The 21,247-nt window shown below is 38.7% G+C and overlaps 1 protein-coding gene across 1 annotated transcript; it reads right to left on the reverse strand.

The window, feature by feature from the left end:
* On the reverse strand, positions 1–20,395 carry adipor2 (adiponectin receptor 2). Its single transcript, XM_044108128.1, has 9 exons — positions 20,255–20,395; positions 10,947–11,039; positions 10,139–10,451; positions 4,791–4,943; positions 3,477–3,648; positions 2,667–2,853; positions 2,382–2,569; positions 2,076–2,269; positions 1–1,974 (listed from the first exon to the last, which is right to left on the reverse strand). The coding sequence occupies exons 3-9, from the start codon at positions 10,232–10,234 to the stop codon at positions 1,846–1,848; spliced, it is 1,119 nt and encodes a 372-aa protein (XP_043964063.1). The 5' UTR covers positions 10,235–10,451; positions 10,947–11,039; positions 20,255–20,395; the 3' UTR covers positions 1–1,845.
* Positions 20,396–21,247: the final 852 nt, after the last annotated feature.

Consider the following 21,247-nt stretch of genomic DNA (forward strand, 5'->3'; position numbering starts at 1 on the left):
TCCAAAAAATCTTTTTATTAGAACAACACAGCAGATATAAAGGTCTATTGCAAATCAAACGTTCCCATCAGAATGGAATATGTGCTTCAACAGACAATACGCTCTCTGCAAGAGAAATAAATTAAGATTGATAAAACAAATAGAAAATGAGAAGAAAAACAACAGAACAAAACAAGATCTTTTTCTTCTTTTATAAAATATATGTGTTGCAAAGAAGAGAAAGCAGATCACTCAAATTGCTGATTAAGAACTTGCAAACCTAAATTTCAAACAATAATCAAAACATAATTCAGAAAAAAGCCCCAAAAAAGTTTTTTTATTATGCAAATGTAAAAATTTGGTATTATCTGAAAACTTGAATTGAAAAAGTTTGCCTTTTATCAAATCACCAGGTGTCGTCTCAACATCTGAGACTAACCACGAGCCCTTAAAGAAGCAGGAACTTTTTAAAAGATAACGTCAGATGAAACGCAACTGTTTATAAGTGACTTTATCTTTGGTCACCACGTGTTTATTACAATCTAACAAAGACAATAAATAACTTGAAATTAAAGCCTGTGTTAAAGTGGATACATAAAACGCAAAAGAAGAAAAAAATTCTAAATGAAAAAACATTTTCAAGAAGAATTTATCCTCATCCTTAATGAGAGCAACTCAGGATGAGGATTAAAACAAACTGCATCTGTATTTAAGGAGACTGCAGTTTGATCACAATTATAAAAAGTAATAGATATGATCGAGGCATTGCTAATAAAAATATCCTGGGTAGGCTTAATATGTTTTAATAAATCATTTAGAAGAGGGTGTAGAAAAAATAATTTTCTATGGGTAGAACAGAAATAAGATTCACATTTATGTAGATAATTTAACAGTATAAGGACAAATTAAAGCCGCTACATATAAAGATTGGTTTTTGCTTTTTTGTTGTTATGCTTGTATTTCTGTTTCAAGATTTTGGATCAGAACTCGAGACTCAGACAGAAATTCAGTGGTCTTCTTGTCAATGTTTATTTAACCAGACCCCTAAACAACTGGGTTAGCAAATTATTAATTGCTAATATTTTGTCAATTTTCCTGGAAATCTCAATTACTTAAAAACAATCTAAAGCTGTGAGAAAGAAATCCCACCACCGCCATATTTATTTCCCTACCACCGTACGGGTGGACACCCCTACACCACTTTAATTATCATGTGACATTGATTTATTCATATTTTATAACATGTTTTTTGTATTTTTTTTAAATAAATTCCATACAAATCTATAACCAAACGTTTAGAAATCTTATTTACATTTTTTTTTTTTAATTAAAAGAGACTATGAACCTTTTGTCCCATCCATCTTAACTTACAAAGCTTAATAAAGGAAGAACTCTGAAGGCCTTTTTCACTCAAATGTTTTCAAACCTCATTAGAAAGTGACTCAAAAAACACCATTCACCAATGGAAAGGGGAAAAAAAACACCACCCAAAATGCTTGTGAAGTTGGTTCATTAATCCAAGAATCAGATCAATGCGAACACAAAGAGGAGTTTTAAACTTCCCGTTCCGTCCCAACCTGCTTAACACAACAGGCTGCCACAGAAGAAATGTTTGAGCCGTAGAAACAGAGCCAGAAGTGGTTGGTGTGGAAAAACTCAGACAAAATGAGAGCAAGCCCATTTTTTTGTCTATGAGATTAACAGCGCCCCCTGGGGGGCAAGCCACTGTGGTCTTCGGTTGCAGCGATGAGATCTGTGTACGGTTCTTTCTGAAGCGTGAGTGAGGGTCTGTGCAATATTGTGTGAGCCAGTGCCGTCTCGTATACTGTCAATGAATGAGTGAGTCAGAGTGTGTTTGTGTGTGTGTTAAAGCATGCCATCCTCAGTGCAGCCGCCCCCTGCCGTATACCGAAACTCCTGCAAGTTAGAGACGCCGTGAAAATGGACGAAAGCCCCGGCCACTACCAGGATGTGGAACAGCTGGTGGGAGTGGAACTGTGACAAAAAGAGAAATACACACAGCAGCAATGAGTGGGGGAGACATACTGAAACTCTAACCACAACATGCTTATCACATGTGTTTGTCCGACACTCACCCAGATGTCACACTTGCCAGGGAAGAACCTCTCTGGGATGCGAGCAGCGTACAAACAGGCGCCAGTGATGTAGAGCGTTGCCATGAGAAGCAGCCAGCCCATCTGACCCATGGTAGTGGCTTTGATCAGACCCTCGCTGATGACAAAGTGAAGGGTGGGAACCACGCCGCTCAGACCCAAACCTACAAACACTCCTAGGAACAGACAGGAGAATTCAGTAGATCACAGAGAACACGAAACAGCATACGAGGGATGGCGTCTGTCATTTATTCGTTTATGAAACGCCAAACTGAAGCTTAAGCTTACCTGCTCTGACAGCTCTGTACTGTGGAGTAGCGAAAAAGTCACATTGTGAAACTATGATGGCAGCCAGACCCAGGACACACACAATTAACAGGTAGATGAAGCAGGGCTGAGGCGAGCAGTAGAAAGAATAGTACAACCAGGGGACGAAGGAGCCCATGATCAGGAAGGCAATCCCACTATAGTCCAATCTGAGGATAACATAAGTCAGTTAGTAAGAGTCTTTTACTTTCTTTACTTTCACTGCCACAAGCCCCCCACCCCCCAAAAAACAGTTGTGTGTCTTACTTGGAAAATACTCTGGACACGCCCTCCGAGTGACAGTAGACTGTGTGGAAGAGCCAGGAGAAGGAGAGGCAGAGGATGGCGCCGAGGAAAAACATCCCAATTACTACCTTCTCTTGGAGTGGAGCCACAAAAGACATGTTGGGTCTGAACATGTACATGAGACCCAGGCAGAGGAAGAACAAACAGCCTGCAGGAAGGAGGAGAGAGGAACAGTAATGGTAAGAATAAGAGGAGTGAGTCATAATAAAAGGGAGAACATTCAGAAATAGATTATGGTTTGCAGTAATACACTAGTTTTGTTGTCTGTTTATGTTTTTACAATAAATATATTTGGCTGTCAATGTCCTTAACTGTAGCTCAACTGTAGGTCTGGTGCTCCCCTGATGTAGATGATTTATCACACCACTAGATGGCAGAAGAGAGCTCCAAAAAACCGTTTTTCAACGTTGCCATAAAACGAACGAGATCAGCCAAAAGGTGCACTGAAAAGAGCAACTTCTCCCCGTTAGTAGATTAAATGTTCAACTTAGTCTCAGTCCTTGGCATTCAATCAATCATACTTTCAACAGTTCTTATGCAAGAAACTGAAACTGCTTCTTAAGTGTTTTAAACGGTAATTCTGTTAGCTAACAGATTTAGTGTAATCTGGCTAAATATGAAGATTAAAGAATACACTGAGAGAAAGTTTCTATTTCAGTCCTAATTATGCTTTGTGCTGTAAGAGCATTGTTCTTTAACGCATTCTCCTCAAACAAAACGTTTATGTTCGGATCACAGATTGAGGTTGGGATGAGAGTGTGAGCTGCGTACCTAGCAGGTGTGTCCAAATGTTCCCTGTCTCTGTGTGGATCCTGAAGATGCTCTTGAAGCAGGCGCGAAATGAAGGCATCGGTGGTCTGTGGCCGTGAAGCAGGAAGTCGTTGTCTTTCAGCCAATCCGGGAGCACGTCGTGAGGGATGACGCGCCACCGACCCTCCCACATCTGTTTGGTAAACAAAACAGAAGGCGCCCTAAATCATTTTTGCCCAAAGACTCCAAGAGCCAGTAAAAAGTATACAATACAAAAGCCACAAGATGTTCTTTATCAGAAGCAGTTGGCTCCTTAATAAATGGCGGAAATTAGGAACATGTTTTTGTGGCACTGGGTCCAGCAAAGGAAATTACAGCTGGGTGTAATATCTACAGAGTGTCCAGCGAAGATTTCAACATCACATTATCAGATTCGGTGTGGCCCGATGTAAATAAATTAAGTGAAGTCTGGTATAGTAAACATGACAGACAGTGAGAGGAGAAGCATCTGAAAGATTAATTGCAGTCATTTACAAACTGCTGGCTGTGATTTTAGAAGACAGAGTGTATAAATCTACAGACTCCAGCAATATCATCTAATCTATCAATGGTAGGGACCTGTTTATGCAGGATGACCTTAGTGTATGCTTGCCTTATTACTTTCCAAACTACTGCAATACACACACAAGTCAAGTACGAGTTTAAATTGGTTGTTAAATTATTCACAGTGGTAAATTTTTGACAGCTGATGTCAATTCTATTTTCAAAGCTGTCCACGTAATTAAGAGGTCTAGTCAGGTGTTCTACTAATGGTCCAGATGGCAGCTGGTACTGAGCGGCGTAACGAAGCAGAACTGCAGGCCTCTGCTGTGCACATTTAAGGGGAATCAAGCACACAAAGTGGTACTGACAAGGTTAATACTGGCACTGCAGCCAACGACCTGCAAACTGGATATTATTAAACCAGGGTGCTCAATACGAATCCTAAACCAAGTCGTCAATAATAGCAGGTAGAGATTGTTTTTACAACCCATTAATACAATAACTATGATTAATGACTGTATAGGTTTATACATTTTCAATTTTGGCTCATGTCCAAATAAGTCCATATTTACAACTTGGACACAGTGGCTGAAGTTTACTTTAGGGCACAAGCCTGTCATATTTTTTATGGTTTTATTAGTAGTTGGGTTTTTCTTTTTACTGTATGGATTTATTGAGCGCCTTAGTAAAACAAACACCTGGGTGGAGCTTCGTGAGAAATATGAGCTGAAGTACAGTCACCCTAAACATGTGAACACTAACAGAATTAAAGGTGTAAAAAAGTATTTTTACCTTATGGACAAACTCCTCCATCTTTTCCATGGCGTGGTGAGCTTGCAGCAACGGAGTTCTCGCCATAAAGCCTTCGTCGCTGCTTCTCTCATCCTCGCTCTGATCCCTCTCCTCTGCTCCTCTGTCATCCTCTTCATGGCATTCGGGGACAGACTGAAACAGGGCAGAGAGACAACATTAGATTGGATTCACGGCAAAACTTTCAGAGCTTAAATATACAGACATTTTCTTGAAAGATAGATCATGAGAGAATGTTTGCCAAAGTGCCAATTAATCCCGTTAATGAACGTCACAAGGGAAAGCAAACCAGGAGAATTGGTGAAGTTCGCCTCAACTATAAACCTCTTGGACTTGTTTTCCCTTCCCTGAAAGGGTTTGGACTATTTTGTGTCAAAAAAATTTTGTATCAGTGTAACACAGTGTAACATGTGTAACAAAATAAAGAAATTTAAAAGAACAGAAATAAAATGGGAAGGTACACAGTTCAGTAAGATTTTTTAAACTGCTTAAAAGAAATCCTGCAGCATTTGCGACCACCTTTGAACCTTTTAAAAACATGACTTTTATTTTGTAATACAATTAAAAATACCAACACTGCAGATGTCTGGATTGGAAGAGTCGGACCAAAGTTGATCAATTATCTAACCTCCTTTAGAGCTACAACAACAGAAGGTGCATTTTTCTTTTCTGTTATCTTCGTTCACAATAAAGTAATACGAGTACAGTGGACGTTTTGGATGATTTCAGCTGTTTCCGCTGCTGTGCTTATCACGGTTTTCCACCTGATTTCTTTTTTGTTTTTCCATGGAGCATCGCCGTTTCAGTGTGTGTGTGTGTGTGTGTGTGTGTGTTACGTCTGTTGTTTGTTTGTACACCAGTTCTGATTAATGACTGCATATTTATCACCAGGCAGCCCTGGCTGCCCAGCTGTGTCTCGAGTCGTTAAGTTGCCAAATTCACACTTTTTGACTGTTGAGCTTCCTGTTTGTGATTGGCAGGCGTTGGCTGCCATTGTATTCTCTTCAAAATAAAAGGTTTAATCTTTCATAGGAAAGAAAATGAAGAAATTCAATGAGACAGAAATAAAAAATGAGAATGTTGTCAGATGCAAAACCTATAAAAAAATAATACTAATAATAAACAGACCAAAAATTCCTCTGAATCAGCCCAGTTCCTGTTTGCTCTTAGAATAATGGCCCTTCTGATGAAATGTACTTCTCAGTTTCTGTGGTTTATGGGGTGTTTTGCATCTGCTAATGTTTAGACTGTACATGTAACAGTGGCGCTGAACCACGCATTGGGACTTATTTCAGTCAGCTGCAAAGAGCACACAGAGATAGCACTCACTAATCATGCCTAATAACTTGCAAAAGATGCTAACGACAGCTCATGAAGTCCACTTGTAAACATTGTCTTTGCTCTACATAATAAAATCAGAACAGGCTAAAATTGGTATAAGCAGATCAAAGATCGTCCTTAATTTTCAGATTAGCGAATCTCAAATAATATGAAATATGAGGGGGGAAAAATTTCATGTGGAACCCCAAAATTGGGTTTCTTGTTTTGGTCACAGTCGTTTCGGTTGATTTTTAGTTGGAGCTGGAGGTCTTAAAATTGGCTAACAGAAAACACAAACTAGATCCACTTCAGCTTCAGTCCTGTCCTCACTGAAAGCCGCAGTCGTGAGGTTTGGTGGCAGATGACACAAGATGTCTGAGGGACATCTGCTCATGAGGAGCTTCTGTTAATCATCAGAAAACATTCAAAGCCTGAAACAACCCATGTTCTTGGAAATTTTAATTTTTCTCACATTAAAATCCCCTCAGAGACCTGCACATGCAACATGTGACCTATTCAGCCTCCCACTGGCCAGAAGGGTAAAGGCTCTGGGGTCAAATCAAATTTCACTCCGTATAAGTGTCTGGATGTCGGCCCAATGGTATGAGCTGCCCCTCTTGGAGGCGCCCAGGTTGGCTGCTCATCTAACACACCCAGTTATTTATTCCCTGCATCACAGTTGTAGTCATACTTCAGCAGAAAGCCTTTGCAGTTGTTCTCAGAACTGATTTCAAAGAAACAACACCTGAGACTCCTAGGGGAAGCTTCTATGAAAAGCCATCGGTGTGTTTGCATAGCACATCACTGGAATCCAGATCCACCAATCAAAATAGTTTTCCCTAATACCTTCCTGGAAAAAATTTTTTTCAGTCCAGCAGAAGGAAGATTTCTTTTTCTACTTTCACTAAAATAAACATGAAAACCAAGCTCATCTTCATGTTTATCTTTTCTGATAATATAATTAAAAATTTTTGCCGAGTAATTTTGTCCACTTAAGCAATGTTATATTTGGGGTGTGTGCACACAGATGCTCACACTACGTCTGATAAAGAAGGCTGGAAGTCTTATCAGTGAAATGCAGACACATCCTGAGCTGAATTACAAAACCTGATCATTAGAACTTCTGTTTGCTGATTTCTTTAGGGCATTTTTGATGGACCTAAAAGTAAATCAGGATGTTTTTCTTCCGATTCCCAGAAGGCCAGACTTCTTCTCTGTCACAGAGAGCAAATATCCTCCTCCCCTCAGACTCATTAACTCCATGTTGTTCTTTTTGGTCAATTTCACCTGACTAATGACCGGTTTTCTGCAAACACGCCCACATTTTGAGGTTTCTGCTGCTTGATGGCGTTTAATAGTGAGTCAGCAGAAGCTGACCACCCTTCCATCGGGAAGGGAGGTCAGTGTAAAAACAGAGAAGGAGCAGAAAGCTAAGAGGAACAAAGATGAAACTCTGGAAAGTCTGAGAGTAGAACGTGCCAGAGAGGGAAGAGCTCACCCCTGCACACATTAACCCTCAGGGCAGGGAGGAGATATTCAACATGTGACTCACACATGTTCACTGCCGTCTTGGGATCGTAGGAAAAGACAGTGACCCTCAGTAGCAGCTTGTTTTGAAGACAGGACACTGTTCTGTCACGAGAAGTGACAGAACTTCCTGTTCTGACCAGGTGGAGGACGTGAATGCTCTACAGGCACAGCAACAGAGACCCCTTAAAGTAAGAGTGCTTAAATCTGCCACTTTAAAGTTTTTGTTGTCCTTCACTCAACAAATGAACAACAGGCATTCGATTAGGATTACACAAGTAAATGGCATAATCATCCACTGTTGCACCATAAAGTTTCAGCTAATTTCACTTCCCTAGCAGCTCACACAATTGTTTTTAAATGGGCTTAATAGGACACTTTTGTACAGAATGTGAACCAGGTGAAGCTAAAACTATTCCTGTCGAGGAGTTTTAGAAGGAACATATTTACAGATAAAGGTGGTTAAAGCTTATATGCAAAATGTATATTTTTTTTACACAGCTTTGTGTTAAGTACTGCTCCGAGTGTGTTGTTCTTTCATTTTTTGAGTTTGCATAATCTAGGCACAAATGAATTGATTCCTAAACTAGTTGACGATTATTTCAATAATCATCACGATTAAACTGATTAATGGTTTCAGCTCTATTAACCCAGCAAACTTAACAAACTTTATACAAGTAAGTATTGAAGTCTGCTCGTCTTCCAGAGATGAAATTAAAAGCGGCAAAACGGAATCTGAGAGCAGTTCAGGTTTTTATTAAGTAAATTTTCTAACTGTGCATTATAATGTGTACTTGTTAGCTGTATTGGCAGCCATCAAGCTGCTTTAGAAAACAACAGAACATGTCCGGATAGTAATTCACTTCTGTGTCATAAAAAATTATATCAAAGCAAGATCAGCTTCAATTAAGCGAGTGCAACTGAAGACAAAAGTGTACCAGATAAAATCTGGTTGTAAACAGGATGTGGGATACCAGCCTGAGCGCTTCACCACACACGCGCACACACACACACACACACACACACACACCAACAGACAGCAAGCCGTGAATGAGTGAAACGAGGCCCTGGTTAGGGAACCGGGGGTTGGAAACCCTGCCTTGTTCTGACCGATGCAGGTGTCTTCTGATGCCGTCTCAGGTTTACGTGTTGTGTTACAGCAGGTAGAAAAAGAAGTCGAGCCCCAACACACAGCAAAAAAAAAAAAGATTGTGTTTCAGACGGCTTTTTCCCGCTTAAACACAGCACCTGAAAACGAACAAAGTGTTGTATCGGTGCATTAGTGCAACCGGGTCAATAGTCAGATTTGTTTGCTCTCCTGCCAGTAAGGCCGCCGTTATACATATAACAGATTTCTTTATGGATCTGTTGTTAAATAACAACACATCACCATTAAACTTAAGGAAGGACCTGACTGATGAAGCAGAGCCAGCTTCATCATGATGCAGCTCCAATTGCTACAGCACGGTGTGAGTCATCAGAGTCTGCAGAGCCCTGAAAGTGGTGTGGTTATCAATAAGTGGAGGTGGATGTTGGGAACCTTGGACAAAGAGGCTCGTGACCAAGGCATGCAAACTCAAACTTAAAGATGCTACTTGTATATCTGACTTAATAATCCATTATATTGCAGCAAACTGAAAAAAATATATATCTAGAGTCGATTCTTTCCTTTGTGTTGAAAGAAGATTGATTTCACTTCTTCTGGGTTTCTCTAGTAGGTATTTTGCAAGTTCAAAAAATATATATATTTTATTAAAATTCTTGAACCAGATTTCTTTTGACAAGACTCAATTTTTTGTCCAAGGCTTTTCACAAACTTTAAACGCACCCTACTCATGATATTATTTAAAGTAAATAAAGTATTTCCCCCCACCATCAACAGGTTGATTCAAAACCACACTGAGATGAAAATGAGCAGAAACTAAAAAGTAGATAGAATTTTTTTTTTACGTCTTCAGAAAGCTTTGAGCGCTACTTCTCAAGATAACTTCAGGAAATGAAATCTGTCCCTTTTCATTTTTTAAGTCATGCTTTTCTCCATGTTTAAAGTTTTTTGCATTTCCCCAGAGAACTGATAAAGCTCTGTAGCTCGTTAGGCTTAAGAGTGACTCAATAGTACTTTAAAGGAGACTCCAAACTTTTCCAATTCAGCTTCAAAAATCAAGTTCAAAATTGCTCTTTAGATGATTTTAATGGGTTTGAAACATAATCTGCTCATCACTTTACATGTAATATTTTCTTTTTCCTTTTTTTATTTAAATTTAAGTGAGAAAAGGCAGTGATGTATCATTATGTTTTCAAACCCGGGCAGATCAGCTTCACGCCGTCAACTTCTTAACGACTCCTCTTCCATTATTAACGTTAGGACGCGAGTTTTGGTTTTGTTTTACAGTGTGACCCAGTAAAGTCCCGCCATGCCACATGCCTCTGAACAAAGCCCCAAAGCTGCTGACAGCAGGCAGGTGTGTGTGTCCTGTACTCACGCCACAGTGTGAGGGGCACTCTGCGGTGCCGAGGTGACTGGTTGAAGACCCTGAGTTATTGAGTGAGTTGGGTGTGTTTTTCTCCCGTGGACTCATGGGACCAGCAGGTGCGCAGTTCGTGGCGTTTTCTGTGAGGTTAGACTTTCTGTGTCGCAGGACGAACGCCGGGTCCTCAGCCGGCCTCCCGGCCCTGACAGTCTCTTCTTCGTCCAGCTTGAGAGGCTGGACTGCCTTCTTTATTTGAAAGCAAGAAGGATCTCAGCTGGAGCTGGACAGAAGACTGAGGGGTGCAGCCACCAACCGAAAAAAAAATCTGAAACGATTCGAGAGTCGGAAGTTCAAATAAAAGTCATGCAGGCAGGTCAAAACTCAAACTTCAATGTATTTTATTAGGAATTCACGTGGTAGACTCAACAAAAAATGGTGCAGTTAAGTGAAATAGAAGGAAAATATATATAAATAGAGCTACTTGTCGCCATGGTTACAGCTGTAAATCTTTTGTGGTCTGTGTTCTTCGCAGAAAGAGGTCAACCTCTCCACAACTTCCCAACCTCATCCTTACAAGAAATGTATAAAAGCTTCCCCTCTGCATGATGCTGCCACTGCCATGTCTTACCATAGTGTCTTACAAAATTTTTTTGCTGTCCCAGACACGGCTCACATTGACTTATTGAGTTGATTTCTGCAGCAATTGGTTGCACCTGGATTTATTTAGCTGAATTAATTCAATTGATAATTTCAATTCGCTTTGGGATAAATAAAATATTATTAAATTGAGCTTGTTGCAAAATGTATCAATATTAAATACCTGGGTTGTAGCTGAAGTTTCTGAACTTGAAGATGGGTTTGAGTCAAGGCTTTATGGGACTAAGCTGGAGAGTAACTGCAGTCCAGAGAGAAACTGAAGGAAAGAAAAAATAATGACTGATATTAGTTCCAATTTACTGCAAAAAAATACAACAGATCAAAAGAAAATCAACAATATAACATCATCGTAAAAATGTAAAGATAATTCAAACAAGGCAGACTAACTAAAAAGAGTTAGCGGAATAAAACATTCAACACTTTTAACCAGTCTCAAACTTTAAATTAAAGATGTCAAGTAACTGAAGTCAGCCTCCAAAATATCCCTCAGTGTCTTGTCTGAATCACTCCATTATGCCATCCACCCTAAATGCTGCATTTAACAAGAGTTGCAAACAATAAGAAGCTGCCAACTTGCTGTCATGGTGAGTCGCTTCGCAATGAGAGGTGTCAAGGACAGCAACAAAACATTCACATACAGGAAGCTGAAGTATCCCCCGATGGCAAATTGTTTTGCACTCCAGCTTAAACAGGGTTAGCTGTTAAGAACCAGAGTTAAAATGTGAGCCCATCTCTAAACAGATAAAAGAAGCTTCCAGTGGAATCAGCTAGATTAAACTTGTAAACAGTTCTACAAAAAAAGCACATGCTGATATTTTAACTGCAGGTTTCCAAAAAGGACGACCAAAGCTTTGACAATTTGGAAATAATCAGGAATGCAGCTGCAGACTCATTTCCACATACTGCTGCTTGCCATATGGTACCTCCCATCTTTCACTGGGCTCCAGTGAGGCCAAATCGATGTAAATATGTCCCAAAGGTTTGCGTAGGGCTGCTTCATTTAAACTCTCACCCCACCCTACACACATACATTAAAGCTCATGACTCTCTGTGGGAAAAATAACTCTTCAGGTAAACAGGAGAGTTTCTTTGAAAGAGGACTAAAGGTAATAGGAGAAAGAAACAAATACTAGTACTAACATGTTTTACACATGAACCTTCAGAAAGCGATGTTATTCACTCAGGCCTGTGACGTCTTATCGATTTCTATTTCTGCAGCCCAACTATTATCAAAAATAACCATAGCACTTTTCTCTGGTAGCCACTGCCAACATGACATTTATTGTCATGTTGGAAAGTTTGCTTTCACAGCTACTTTTGATGTGATTTTTTTTCAGCCGTAGTTTAGCCCCCAGGAGGATAAACTCGTGATCGCAGCGCGAGCACAAACCGTCCTTTTGACAATTTGAAAAGGTCCGGAAAGAAAAAAAAAAAAAAAAGGAAAAAGTAAAGAAGCATGTTTATCCACCACTAAACGAACATTGTTCACTTTACTTTGTTCGAGAAGTTTGATGTTGCAAGAATGTTTTTCATTCTACATTGTTTAATATCCTGGGGAATCAAAGACTCACATGCAATGAGTCTTTGATTCACTACTTAACAGTAGCAAAACAAAAAGAACAGTACAGACTGGCCGGGCCCCAAATTAAGATAAAAAGGCTCATTTGATGAAAGATATGGAAAGAACACAAAGCAAGAGCTGCTTCACACACCCAATCCAGGACGTGCTTTCAAGGATCTGAACCGACCGACTCCTGAGTAGCTGTGGCCCCTACAACAGCTGACATGTTATGTCTGTCCACAACAGGAAGCAGAATGAGTCATCGAACTGTTTCATGCAGGGTAACTATGATCACATTGGTCCCAGATGGGCAACTGGTATCATGCGAGCTTCACTTTTACACTGAAAATTCCACCGTTCAAGAATCGGTTTCATTTCTATATTAAAGTCTTACAAAATATGCAAATTTTTCTGTTTCAGATATAGCTATAAAAAAAAGTATCAGAGTCATCATTATCATCATCAAGTGGCATTTTTACATAGATGATTTTAGTAGTAGTTTAATACCTACTACGTATACAGGCTTAGGCACCAGGGTGAAAGCTGTTGTAATGTCGCACATTATTGAAATTACAGCCAAATAAACCGAAATAAAAAGCTTAATACAAAGGAAACCGGGGTGATGAATCAGCCAGGTATTTGTGTGCAAAACATCTTTGACTTTGTTCTTTCAGTCTATTCTTAGCGTGGGCTCCCAAATCTCATTTTATCTGCTCTGCATTTTGCTACTTGTTTTCGTCCGACAAATTCAAACCTTTATGCAGCTTCCCAGAGTTAGAAGAGGAGACAGGAGCGCCACGCCTTTTTTAAATTAGATTTCTTTAAAACGATTTGAAAGCAGTCATGTGAGGGGTACTCACATGCAATGCAGCATGCCGTCGCTTTTCACCCTTAATTTAAAATGTGTATCTTTTGATTCTGAAAAATGTCAGTCTTGATTAGTTGGGGATAAGTACTCTGGTCAAAACATGAACATAAAAACATGCACTCACAAGTCATATATATATATGTATATATATATCTAGAAGCAGAGCAATTGAGGCCACAAGTAAGTAATGTGGGGCCAGTTACTGGTGTAGAGTAGCAAGCATAAATCAATCACTGTGTCCAGCACTGTAACTTCACAGAACTCAAATGAAGGACTGCTGAAAACCAAAACAAAGGATCAATACAAAATGATTTGCAGTGTTATTTTACAAGTGGTGCAGCTGAAGAAAAAAGGAAAATGGAATAGAAAGAAAAATAGTTATAGAGTACACCTCTGCTCCGGACATCAAGATGTTGTTTTGGATTGTGATATCTTATTTCCATTATGGACTGCAACTGCTATTTACTTACAAATACTAATTACTTAGAAACGACACTCAACAGAAAGCATCGCAAGACAAAGCAAGCCTTGTGACAAAGGTTTGAACGAACTAAAGAACTTTATTTATTTTATTTTTTTAAAAAGAGGAACTTCAGAAAACTAAAGTAGGTCAAATATTTGCTTGTGCGTAAAAAAAAAAAGGAGAAAAAAATATACAGACATAACAAGAAACCAGTTTTCCCAACATCGTTTCCACTTTTAACTGTGCTTTAGGCCTGCATGAATATGTGGTGTCCTGTAATGACACACTAACATGTGGGTCAGAAGCAGTTTAAAAGCAAGTACTGTTTTCTTTACTCTCACTCAGTAGGAAGTAAATGTAGGACAAAGGTCAAGCTGTAAAGCAGCAGCACTGCAGAGTCAGGTCTGTGTACGGCAGGCGAACATGTCATTCTACCACTGATTACTATAACATGTTATCAGGAGGTCAACAGCAAAGTCATTTTTATGTGAAGACATTTGACAGAGAAAATATGAACGGGTTTATCAGTCTTCTCCATCAGACTCACTTCAACCTACCTCGCTGTTTTATGTCAAAGAAAGTATCAAATCTCTGATCCTGGGTCAAAATTGTATTGGTTAAATAAAGTAAACAGTATTAGACTAAAGTTTTGTTGGAATTAATAGAAATACAGTCATAAGTCAACCTCTGGGGATTTCTATCCTGCTAAACACCACATTCCAGTGATGACAGCCAATGTTTGTTTGATTTGAGGAAATGACAGGAAGTTTGACGTACACGCTGCTTATTCCGAACCTGAGCTCCTTCTTTGTATTTGCTGCTTTACTTGTGAATGTTCGAGGCCGTCCAACGGCATGAAATTTTCCCTTCAATGTGTGCTGGCTGTATGAGTCATTTCATCAGACATGGCCTGCTGCCTGCGTGCCACTTGGTACGTCATCGCTCTCTCCCCCTAACACAGACGCTCACCAAAATGTGTAACACCAGATAAACCCACACAACAAATGCACAGCCTTTTTAATTTCTTAGTCACAACTCCTTAAAGTGATGACATACAAGGCAAGTTAGAAGACGACATTGAGCGGTAGACTTTAACGGGTCACTACTGCATTCCCTTGTCTTGTTTTTGTTTCTACTCAAAATCCAACCTCAGCATGACGTTCTGTTTTGCACTAACCTGCAATGCAAGTTTTACAAGCCTAACAGATGACCAAGTGGCCAAGCCGGTAACACTGACTCACAAACACGTAACACAAGCTCAACTACTCAAGTTCATCAAGACAAGCCAACAAAGATCTGCATCTTTTGTCTGTTCTCACAAATGTTTTGCTAGCAAGCTTTCTTACACCGTGAAGGTAATTTGAAGCCAAAACTGAACGAATTTAAAATCACTTTGTGAAGTAAAGAGGAAGATAAATTGCTAAGAGATACATCGATTAGGCTTTTTCCAGGCCGATGCCAATGCCAAATTTTCTCAAATACCATTTTTGTGGAAGGAATTGTAGGATAATCCCCATTACATCTTAGTATTTGCATACAAGACTTATTTAATTAAGGGGCATCAAAACATTTCCTGGTGGTGGACTGGAAATGGTGGCAGTTCTTCGTTTGATGAAGCATAAACAGGGGGCCGGTGGGTTATATCCAACGTTTCCGTATTCGACCATTGATTAGAGCTAAAGCGAGCCAATTCCGATCGCTGGCTGATTGATGGGTGGATCTCTACCCAACACGGGTCAAAAAGGCATAAACACTTTTGACTATTGGCAGTGACATGGAGCTTGTCTACTCATCAGTCCATAGTTATAAAGATAAAAAGATAAGACTGGTGACAACCTGTTTTGGAAAGTGACCTTTGGACGACATTGATAGCCCTAGGCACTGTTCTGATGCAATACCAGTCTATTAGTTTAAACTCACACTTTTCCTTACTTCCAGGAAAACAAATAAGAACACTGTGAGTTCAGGTTGTTAGACATAGGACTGTGTTCTGGGAGTTTTCTTTAACCAAAGCAAGAATCACTCAGAGTTGGTTAAAATCCCCATCTCGTTAATTTCTAACCATCTTTAGTTCATTTGGTAAACCTCTCACTGATGCTGAATTTTCCCACAACCTCTGCAAAGTTTGGTTGCTTCATGACAAACTCACTGGCAGGTTTTCTGTTGCCCGAGCAAAAATGTTTGTGGATCAGGCATAAATATGCTTTCCAGACTCAAATGCAGGTTGTGGTTGTAGTGTGTTACGTTGTGCGTCCCCGTGGCTGGCGGCTTCACACAAGTATCCATTTAAATGTGGGGCAGCTCTGCGGAGAACTGAACCTGCTGTTTGAAGCCAGATGAATGGTTCGGCTGTTCAATACGACTGAGACACAGGCATTTCAACACGGCACACTCCAACCAAACTATAATGTCACCCAAAATCCCGTTTCAACCTCTGTCTCCACAAAGCTACAGCTGATCATAAATAATGAGTAGTGTTGGCTTTGAGTTGAAACCTCATTTGGGTGGGGTTCACTTTTGGGGTGCAGTAATGCGGTATGATTCAGGAGCATCGCCCAGCTAGCTTCTCCATAAAAAAGAACCGCTAACATCAAGAGCAAACGAACAAAGTGGGTGTCCCCTGGTGTCCTGATACAGCAGGGACATTCTGGTCCAGCTGCCAGGAGGTCCCAAACCAATTGGGACCGGAACAAAGAGCGACAGTGTGACGAGCATTTGACACAAACACACACCCGTTCTCTTAGTCGAGATCCAGCACAGACATTATCAGGAACACACTTCTGATAGGCATGGTATGTTTTAACTCCCTTAATGTTTACAAGTTTTAAATTAATGACACAAATAAAAAAAGTGGATTTCAGGGGGAAAACTTAAATACCAACACATGTATTTATGACTAGATTTCATGAAATGTACATTTTAATGCTGGTCCCAAGTAGATAAAATATTTTCCTCACCAAAAGACAATTTGATTTAATTAAATTATTGTAGTAGAAGAATCAGAAAGCCAACAGCTTCAGACATTATTAAATAAATTATTTGAATAAAAGAAAAATAATTTCAGCATAGTAAGCTGAAATTAATTTTGTCACCAAATAAAATTATGCTATTTGGTATAAAAAAACAAGGGTCATATTGAAAAACAATTGGAAAAATCATTTAAGTACATTTTACAAATATCTTAAATAGGATTCAATCTAAAAAAAAATATCTCTTTGCAATGGATAAATAGTTCCAGTCTAGAATTAACAAATTATTCTAATTTTGATAATGTAATAAAAACTAATCTTTATGCGGACAAATCTTATATATACTTCAGAATAAAATAGTGATCTTGTGTTTTAACATTATTTTAGGGATTGTGAAAGAAAAAAACACTTTAAATTTGTGGCAATAAAAAAAGTAGATATTATTCCACATCTGGTGTTTATGATGATTTTTGTAAACCTAAATTATTCGAAATACCCTGACTCGTTTTAGACACTTCTTCAAGGTGGTAATCCAAAAGTGGGTCAAATGAAAATAAGTGGTCTCAGAAGATAAAAAAGAGCAACATTGAGTTATTAAAAATACATATTCTTTTTGTGTATGTAGCGTGAAACTGACTGAAGAAGACCACATTATTAACTGTTTACCATTACCAAATTTTGGGTTTTCCAAACACCCCTAGTATGGTGGGCAATTTATCTGTAGTCTTTGAGGATGAATCAAGTCATATTATGGTCTAGTTTCTTAAATAGTTGCTTATTCCTTATTTAATTTTAATACAATCAGAAATAATTTAATTAAAAATGTCACTGCAGCTTCAAAGGAATCCCATTCAATAATTTACCCTTTGTTTCATGGGTTAAGATGATTACTGTGTCCATGGATAAAGCATTTAAGTCTTGATAATCTTATTTATTTTGGCTTATGCAAGTATTGTGTCTGAACATTTATACAACCGCAGGTGTCAATGTAAAGCTTTGTAAATCGTGTTTTTCACCAAACACACTCAAACAGATACAGGTCTTAGGCTGCTTTCTGGGTTGTTTTGAAAATAAATAAAAGTGGATGACATAAGAGACGTGTAAAAAAAATAAAGCAGCTCTTCTCTTTCGTGATCAATCACGTTCACATTGATAGATCTATTTTTCTATGTGCTATGTTTAGCTGCTCTCCTGGCTGGCACACTTTCAAACACTGACATCATTACACATTAAATTCACCACAGAGCTGTACTTTGACTATGACACATGCTCAATATCAATGTCTTGGGAGGAGGAGCACATAGCAGCTTAAGCAATAGTTGCATTTTTCGGACTAAATTCAGGCCATATTTGTACTGCAGAATCTTGCAAGATGAATCTGTCAGATTAAAAATTAACCATGTTCCTGGCGTAATGAAAAACAACTTAATAAGAATATAATGGTTATTATTAACTCAGCATCATGATTCCACGTGCTTCAGTTTCATTCTGTCACTTTGGGTTAGTTGTAAATGGAAACTTAATCGAGGAAAAGAAACTGTATTAAATATGAATTTCTCATATAGGTAGGTTATTGAAAGAGTTTCTATACTGCTGAAGTTTGTGTCTAAGACAGCTACCCAGACTATCAAATATTTAGAAAATCACTTCAAGCCTGAAGAACATGGACAAAAAATTGGATGTTGCACCATATACAGATGGAGAGAAATATCAGATATCTAAAAATGACAGGTTCTGCCTCATACGCCTAGAGATAAATATTCAGTTGTGACTAGTTCACTACTGGTAAATGTGTTTCTCAGTGCTAATAACTGCACGACAACTATTTGACAAAAAGCTATTTTTGGAATATTCTGGGAAAATGCTTACCATTTTCTGATGCAATACAGTAATGGTTCAACACATTAACAAATACTTGTATTTTTACTTAAAAAGTTAGATACACATCCATGGGGTTGGCTTATAAAATGTAGTTTTCTGGGTAGACTACTGGTATAAGTGCAAATCGAGGTTTTAAAATGTCATACTTTGAGAACTGCACAAAATTTACGCTACACAACTCCAACAGTTTACAGTGACTTTAAGGGACTGTCAGAAAAATGCTAAGGTCAGCCCCTCGTTTATGAGACAGACAAATTAATCTCATTACAGGTTGCAGAAAACAGGTTTGGTCTTGGTGTGGAAACTTAAGGTGTGTCACTCATTACTCCCATTGTGATGAAGCTGTATTTACAGCAGAATAAAGTATGGCCTTTCTGTTCTAAATAAACCAATAAGCTTGCACTATTGTTACAAGATTTTTGTGTAAATGCCATAAAATTTGTGTTATTTTAAATCAAGGTAAAAAAAAAAACAACAACAACAACAACCCCAAAACAACAACTGTTGTTTGCTGTTGTAAGGAGATTATTTAATCATTTCAAATAATTACAAAACAACAGTAATTTTTGTTCTGTTTCTGTTGACAACCTAGCCAGAGTTACATGCTGAAGTTTCATCCTAACAAAGCACGTGTTTAAACAAACCAAAGAAAAGTAACTGTTTGTATATAAAACTAATAGTGTGTTAGGCAATATGTTCCATTATTTATAGACCAAAATTTAGCCTATTTGATAAGTAGTTCATGCTAATTTACCCCACAATTAGTCTAGAAATCACCTAAAAAAATGCACTAATATAAGGGTATACAAGAAGAATTCATGGTAGAATTTTGTCTAACTCGATAATAATTCCAACATACTTAGTAATGTCTCTTTAAATTCAAAAGTAATTTTAAAAAGTGAATATATATTAGAAAACGCAGTAAGCTTTGTACCTGGTATTTTCTGTCATCCTACTTTTTTGCTGAGCAAGAAGTAGGTGGAAATAATTATACAAGATTCACTTGTATTGAAAAACTGAAAACAGCAGCTACTTGTCAGTCACTTAACAACTCACCTTTAAATACCAAAATAACGTCAAGATGATAAAAGTAAATTAATAGTGGGAGCTCAGAGACCACAGGTCTCTGAGCTCCCACTGGCGAACAAGACAAAGAAAAGACAAACTCCAGACAGTCTACCTTCCCCTGACAGCGCCAACTTTTACCAATTTAATACAAGACATCAACAAAATTGTGTGTCATCTAGTTAACATTACGCTAATGTAAAACGTAATCGTAGTTACATCTAGAAAGGGCTAAGAAAAAAAAGACACCAGACATACCGCAGAACCTTCAGCAGTCTGTGAACATGGTTTGTTTACACCGAGCTAGCGAGCTGGCTAGTTCGCTGCCACGTCTGACAAAAGCGAGAAAAGTATTTTAGACAGACTATGTTTGTGTTGACAGCTTTCCCCGTCGCACTCAATGTCTTTAAACATGCTAAGTAACAGGTTCATGTGTATAACAATGTCTCCCAAAGACAAAGAAAAGCTTTGCTTTTCGGGGCTGGCTAGCAGCTTCTAACTCCTGTTGTTTTGACAGCCAGAATTAGCTGGATAGCAAAGCTGCTATTCAGGGAGGCGCTAACGTTACATTAAGGAAAGTACGGGGTAATATTTAACAGCCTAAAACAGGACACAAAAACAGCACAGAAAATCAACAGTACCAAATACGACTGGTAATATTCACCTGCTCAGAATATCCGAGGAGAAATCAGTGCTCTGGGTGATGTTAAAAGAGTTGGCAGAGAGTTGTAGCTGCCACCCAGCTCCTCTCCAGACTAAACAGTTACTAAGCGAGCTCCCTTCCAGAGCTCACTCACCTACGGGAGGGAGGAGGTCAGCCCGTGACGCTACTCGCATGAGCACAAGACATCCAATCAGATAGCTCTGCGAAAAAACTGACCAATCACCGACGACCAGGAACAAGACATGATTCTTCTATTGTAGTTTTTAACCAAAGCTGTTACTCAAAAGCAAAAATACTAAAAACAAAGAAAACCGAACAATTACTGTAAAAATAACTGAATAAAGGTTGAAAACAAAGGAAAAAATAAATAGACAATAAAGATGCAAATTATAAACAAACAAAACAGGAAAATAACCCTAGTGACATAAGTATGTCTGATGCAAATATTAAAAAAAATAAACCAAGAGGACGCGAAATGCTACTTTATGAAGTTTTGAGAGATTAAAAGAAAATCTAGAGGCACAATTTAGTTTTTAAATTGTGTAAATCTGTTAAAAGTTCTTAAGCAAGTAAAATCTTTCCAGCAATGGCAGCAGATTATAAATCTAGAACTATATACTATACTTTGTAACATCACCACTCTCCAATTATCTGTTGTCCAAATTGCCTTGACAGTTTTGTTACAGATATCTGACTTAATGTGCCTGTGTGCACAGTCAACAAGAATCGAGTCAATGAATGCATAACTGAATCATCTGTCGTTTCACACCTCTGTATGGCTGATTTAAGAAGTGCGTGCAGACATGTGAGTTTCATGCCAGATCACACATAACCCACTCCCAAATGCAATGCAATTACAGGCACCGCTTAGTTGTGCAATGGGGAATGAGCTATTGTGATGCAAAGCTCTGGCAGCTAGGTGTATTCCCGAACGCCAAGCTTCATAAATTTTCTTTTAAATGGTTAACCGACACACCAGTTTCACCTTTAAAC

This window comes from Gambusia affinis, linkage group LG23, assembly GCF_019740435.1.
Source record: "Gambusia affinis linkage group LG23, SWU_Gaff_1.0, whole genome shotgun sequence".
Classification (NCBI taxonomy): domain Eukaryota; kingdom Metazoa; phylum Chordata; class Actinopteri; order Cyprinodontiformes; family Poeciliidae; genus Gambusia; species Gambusia affinis.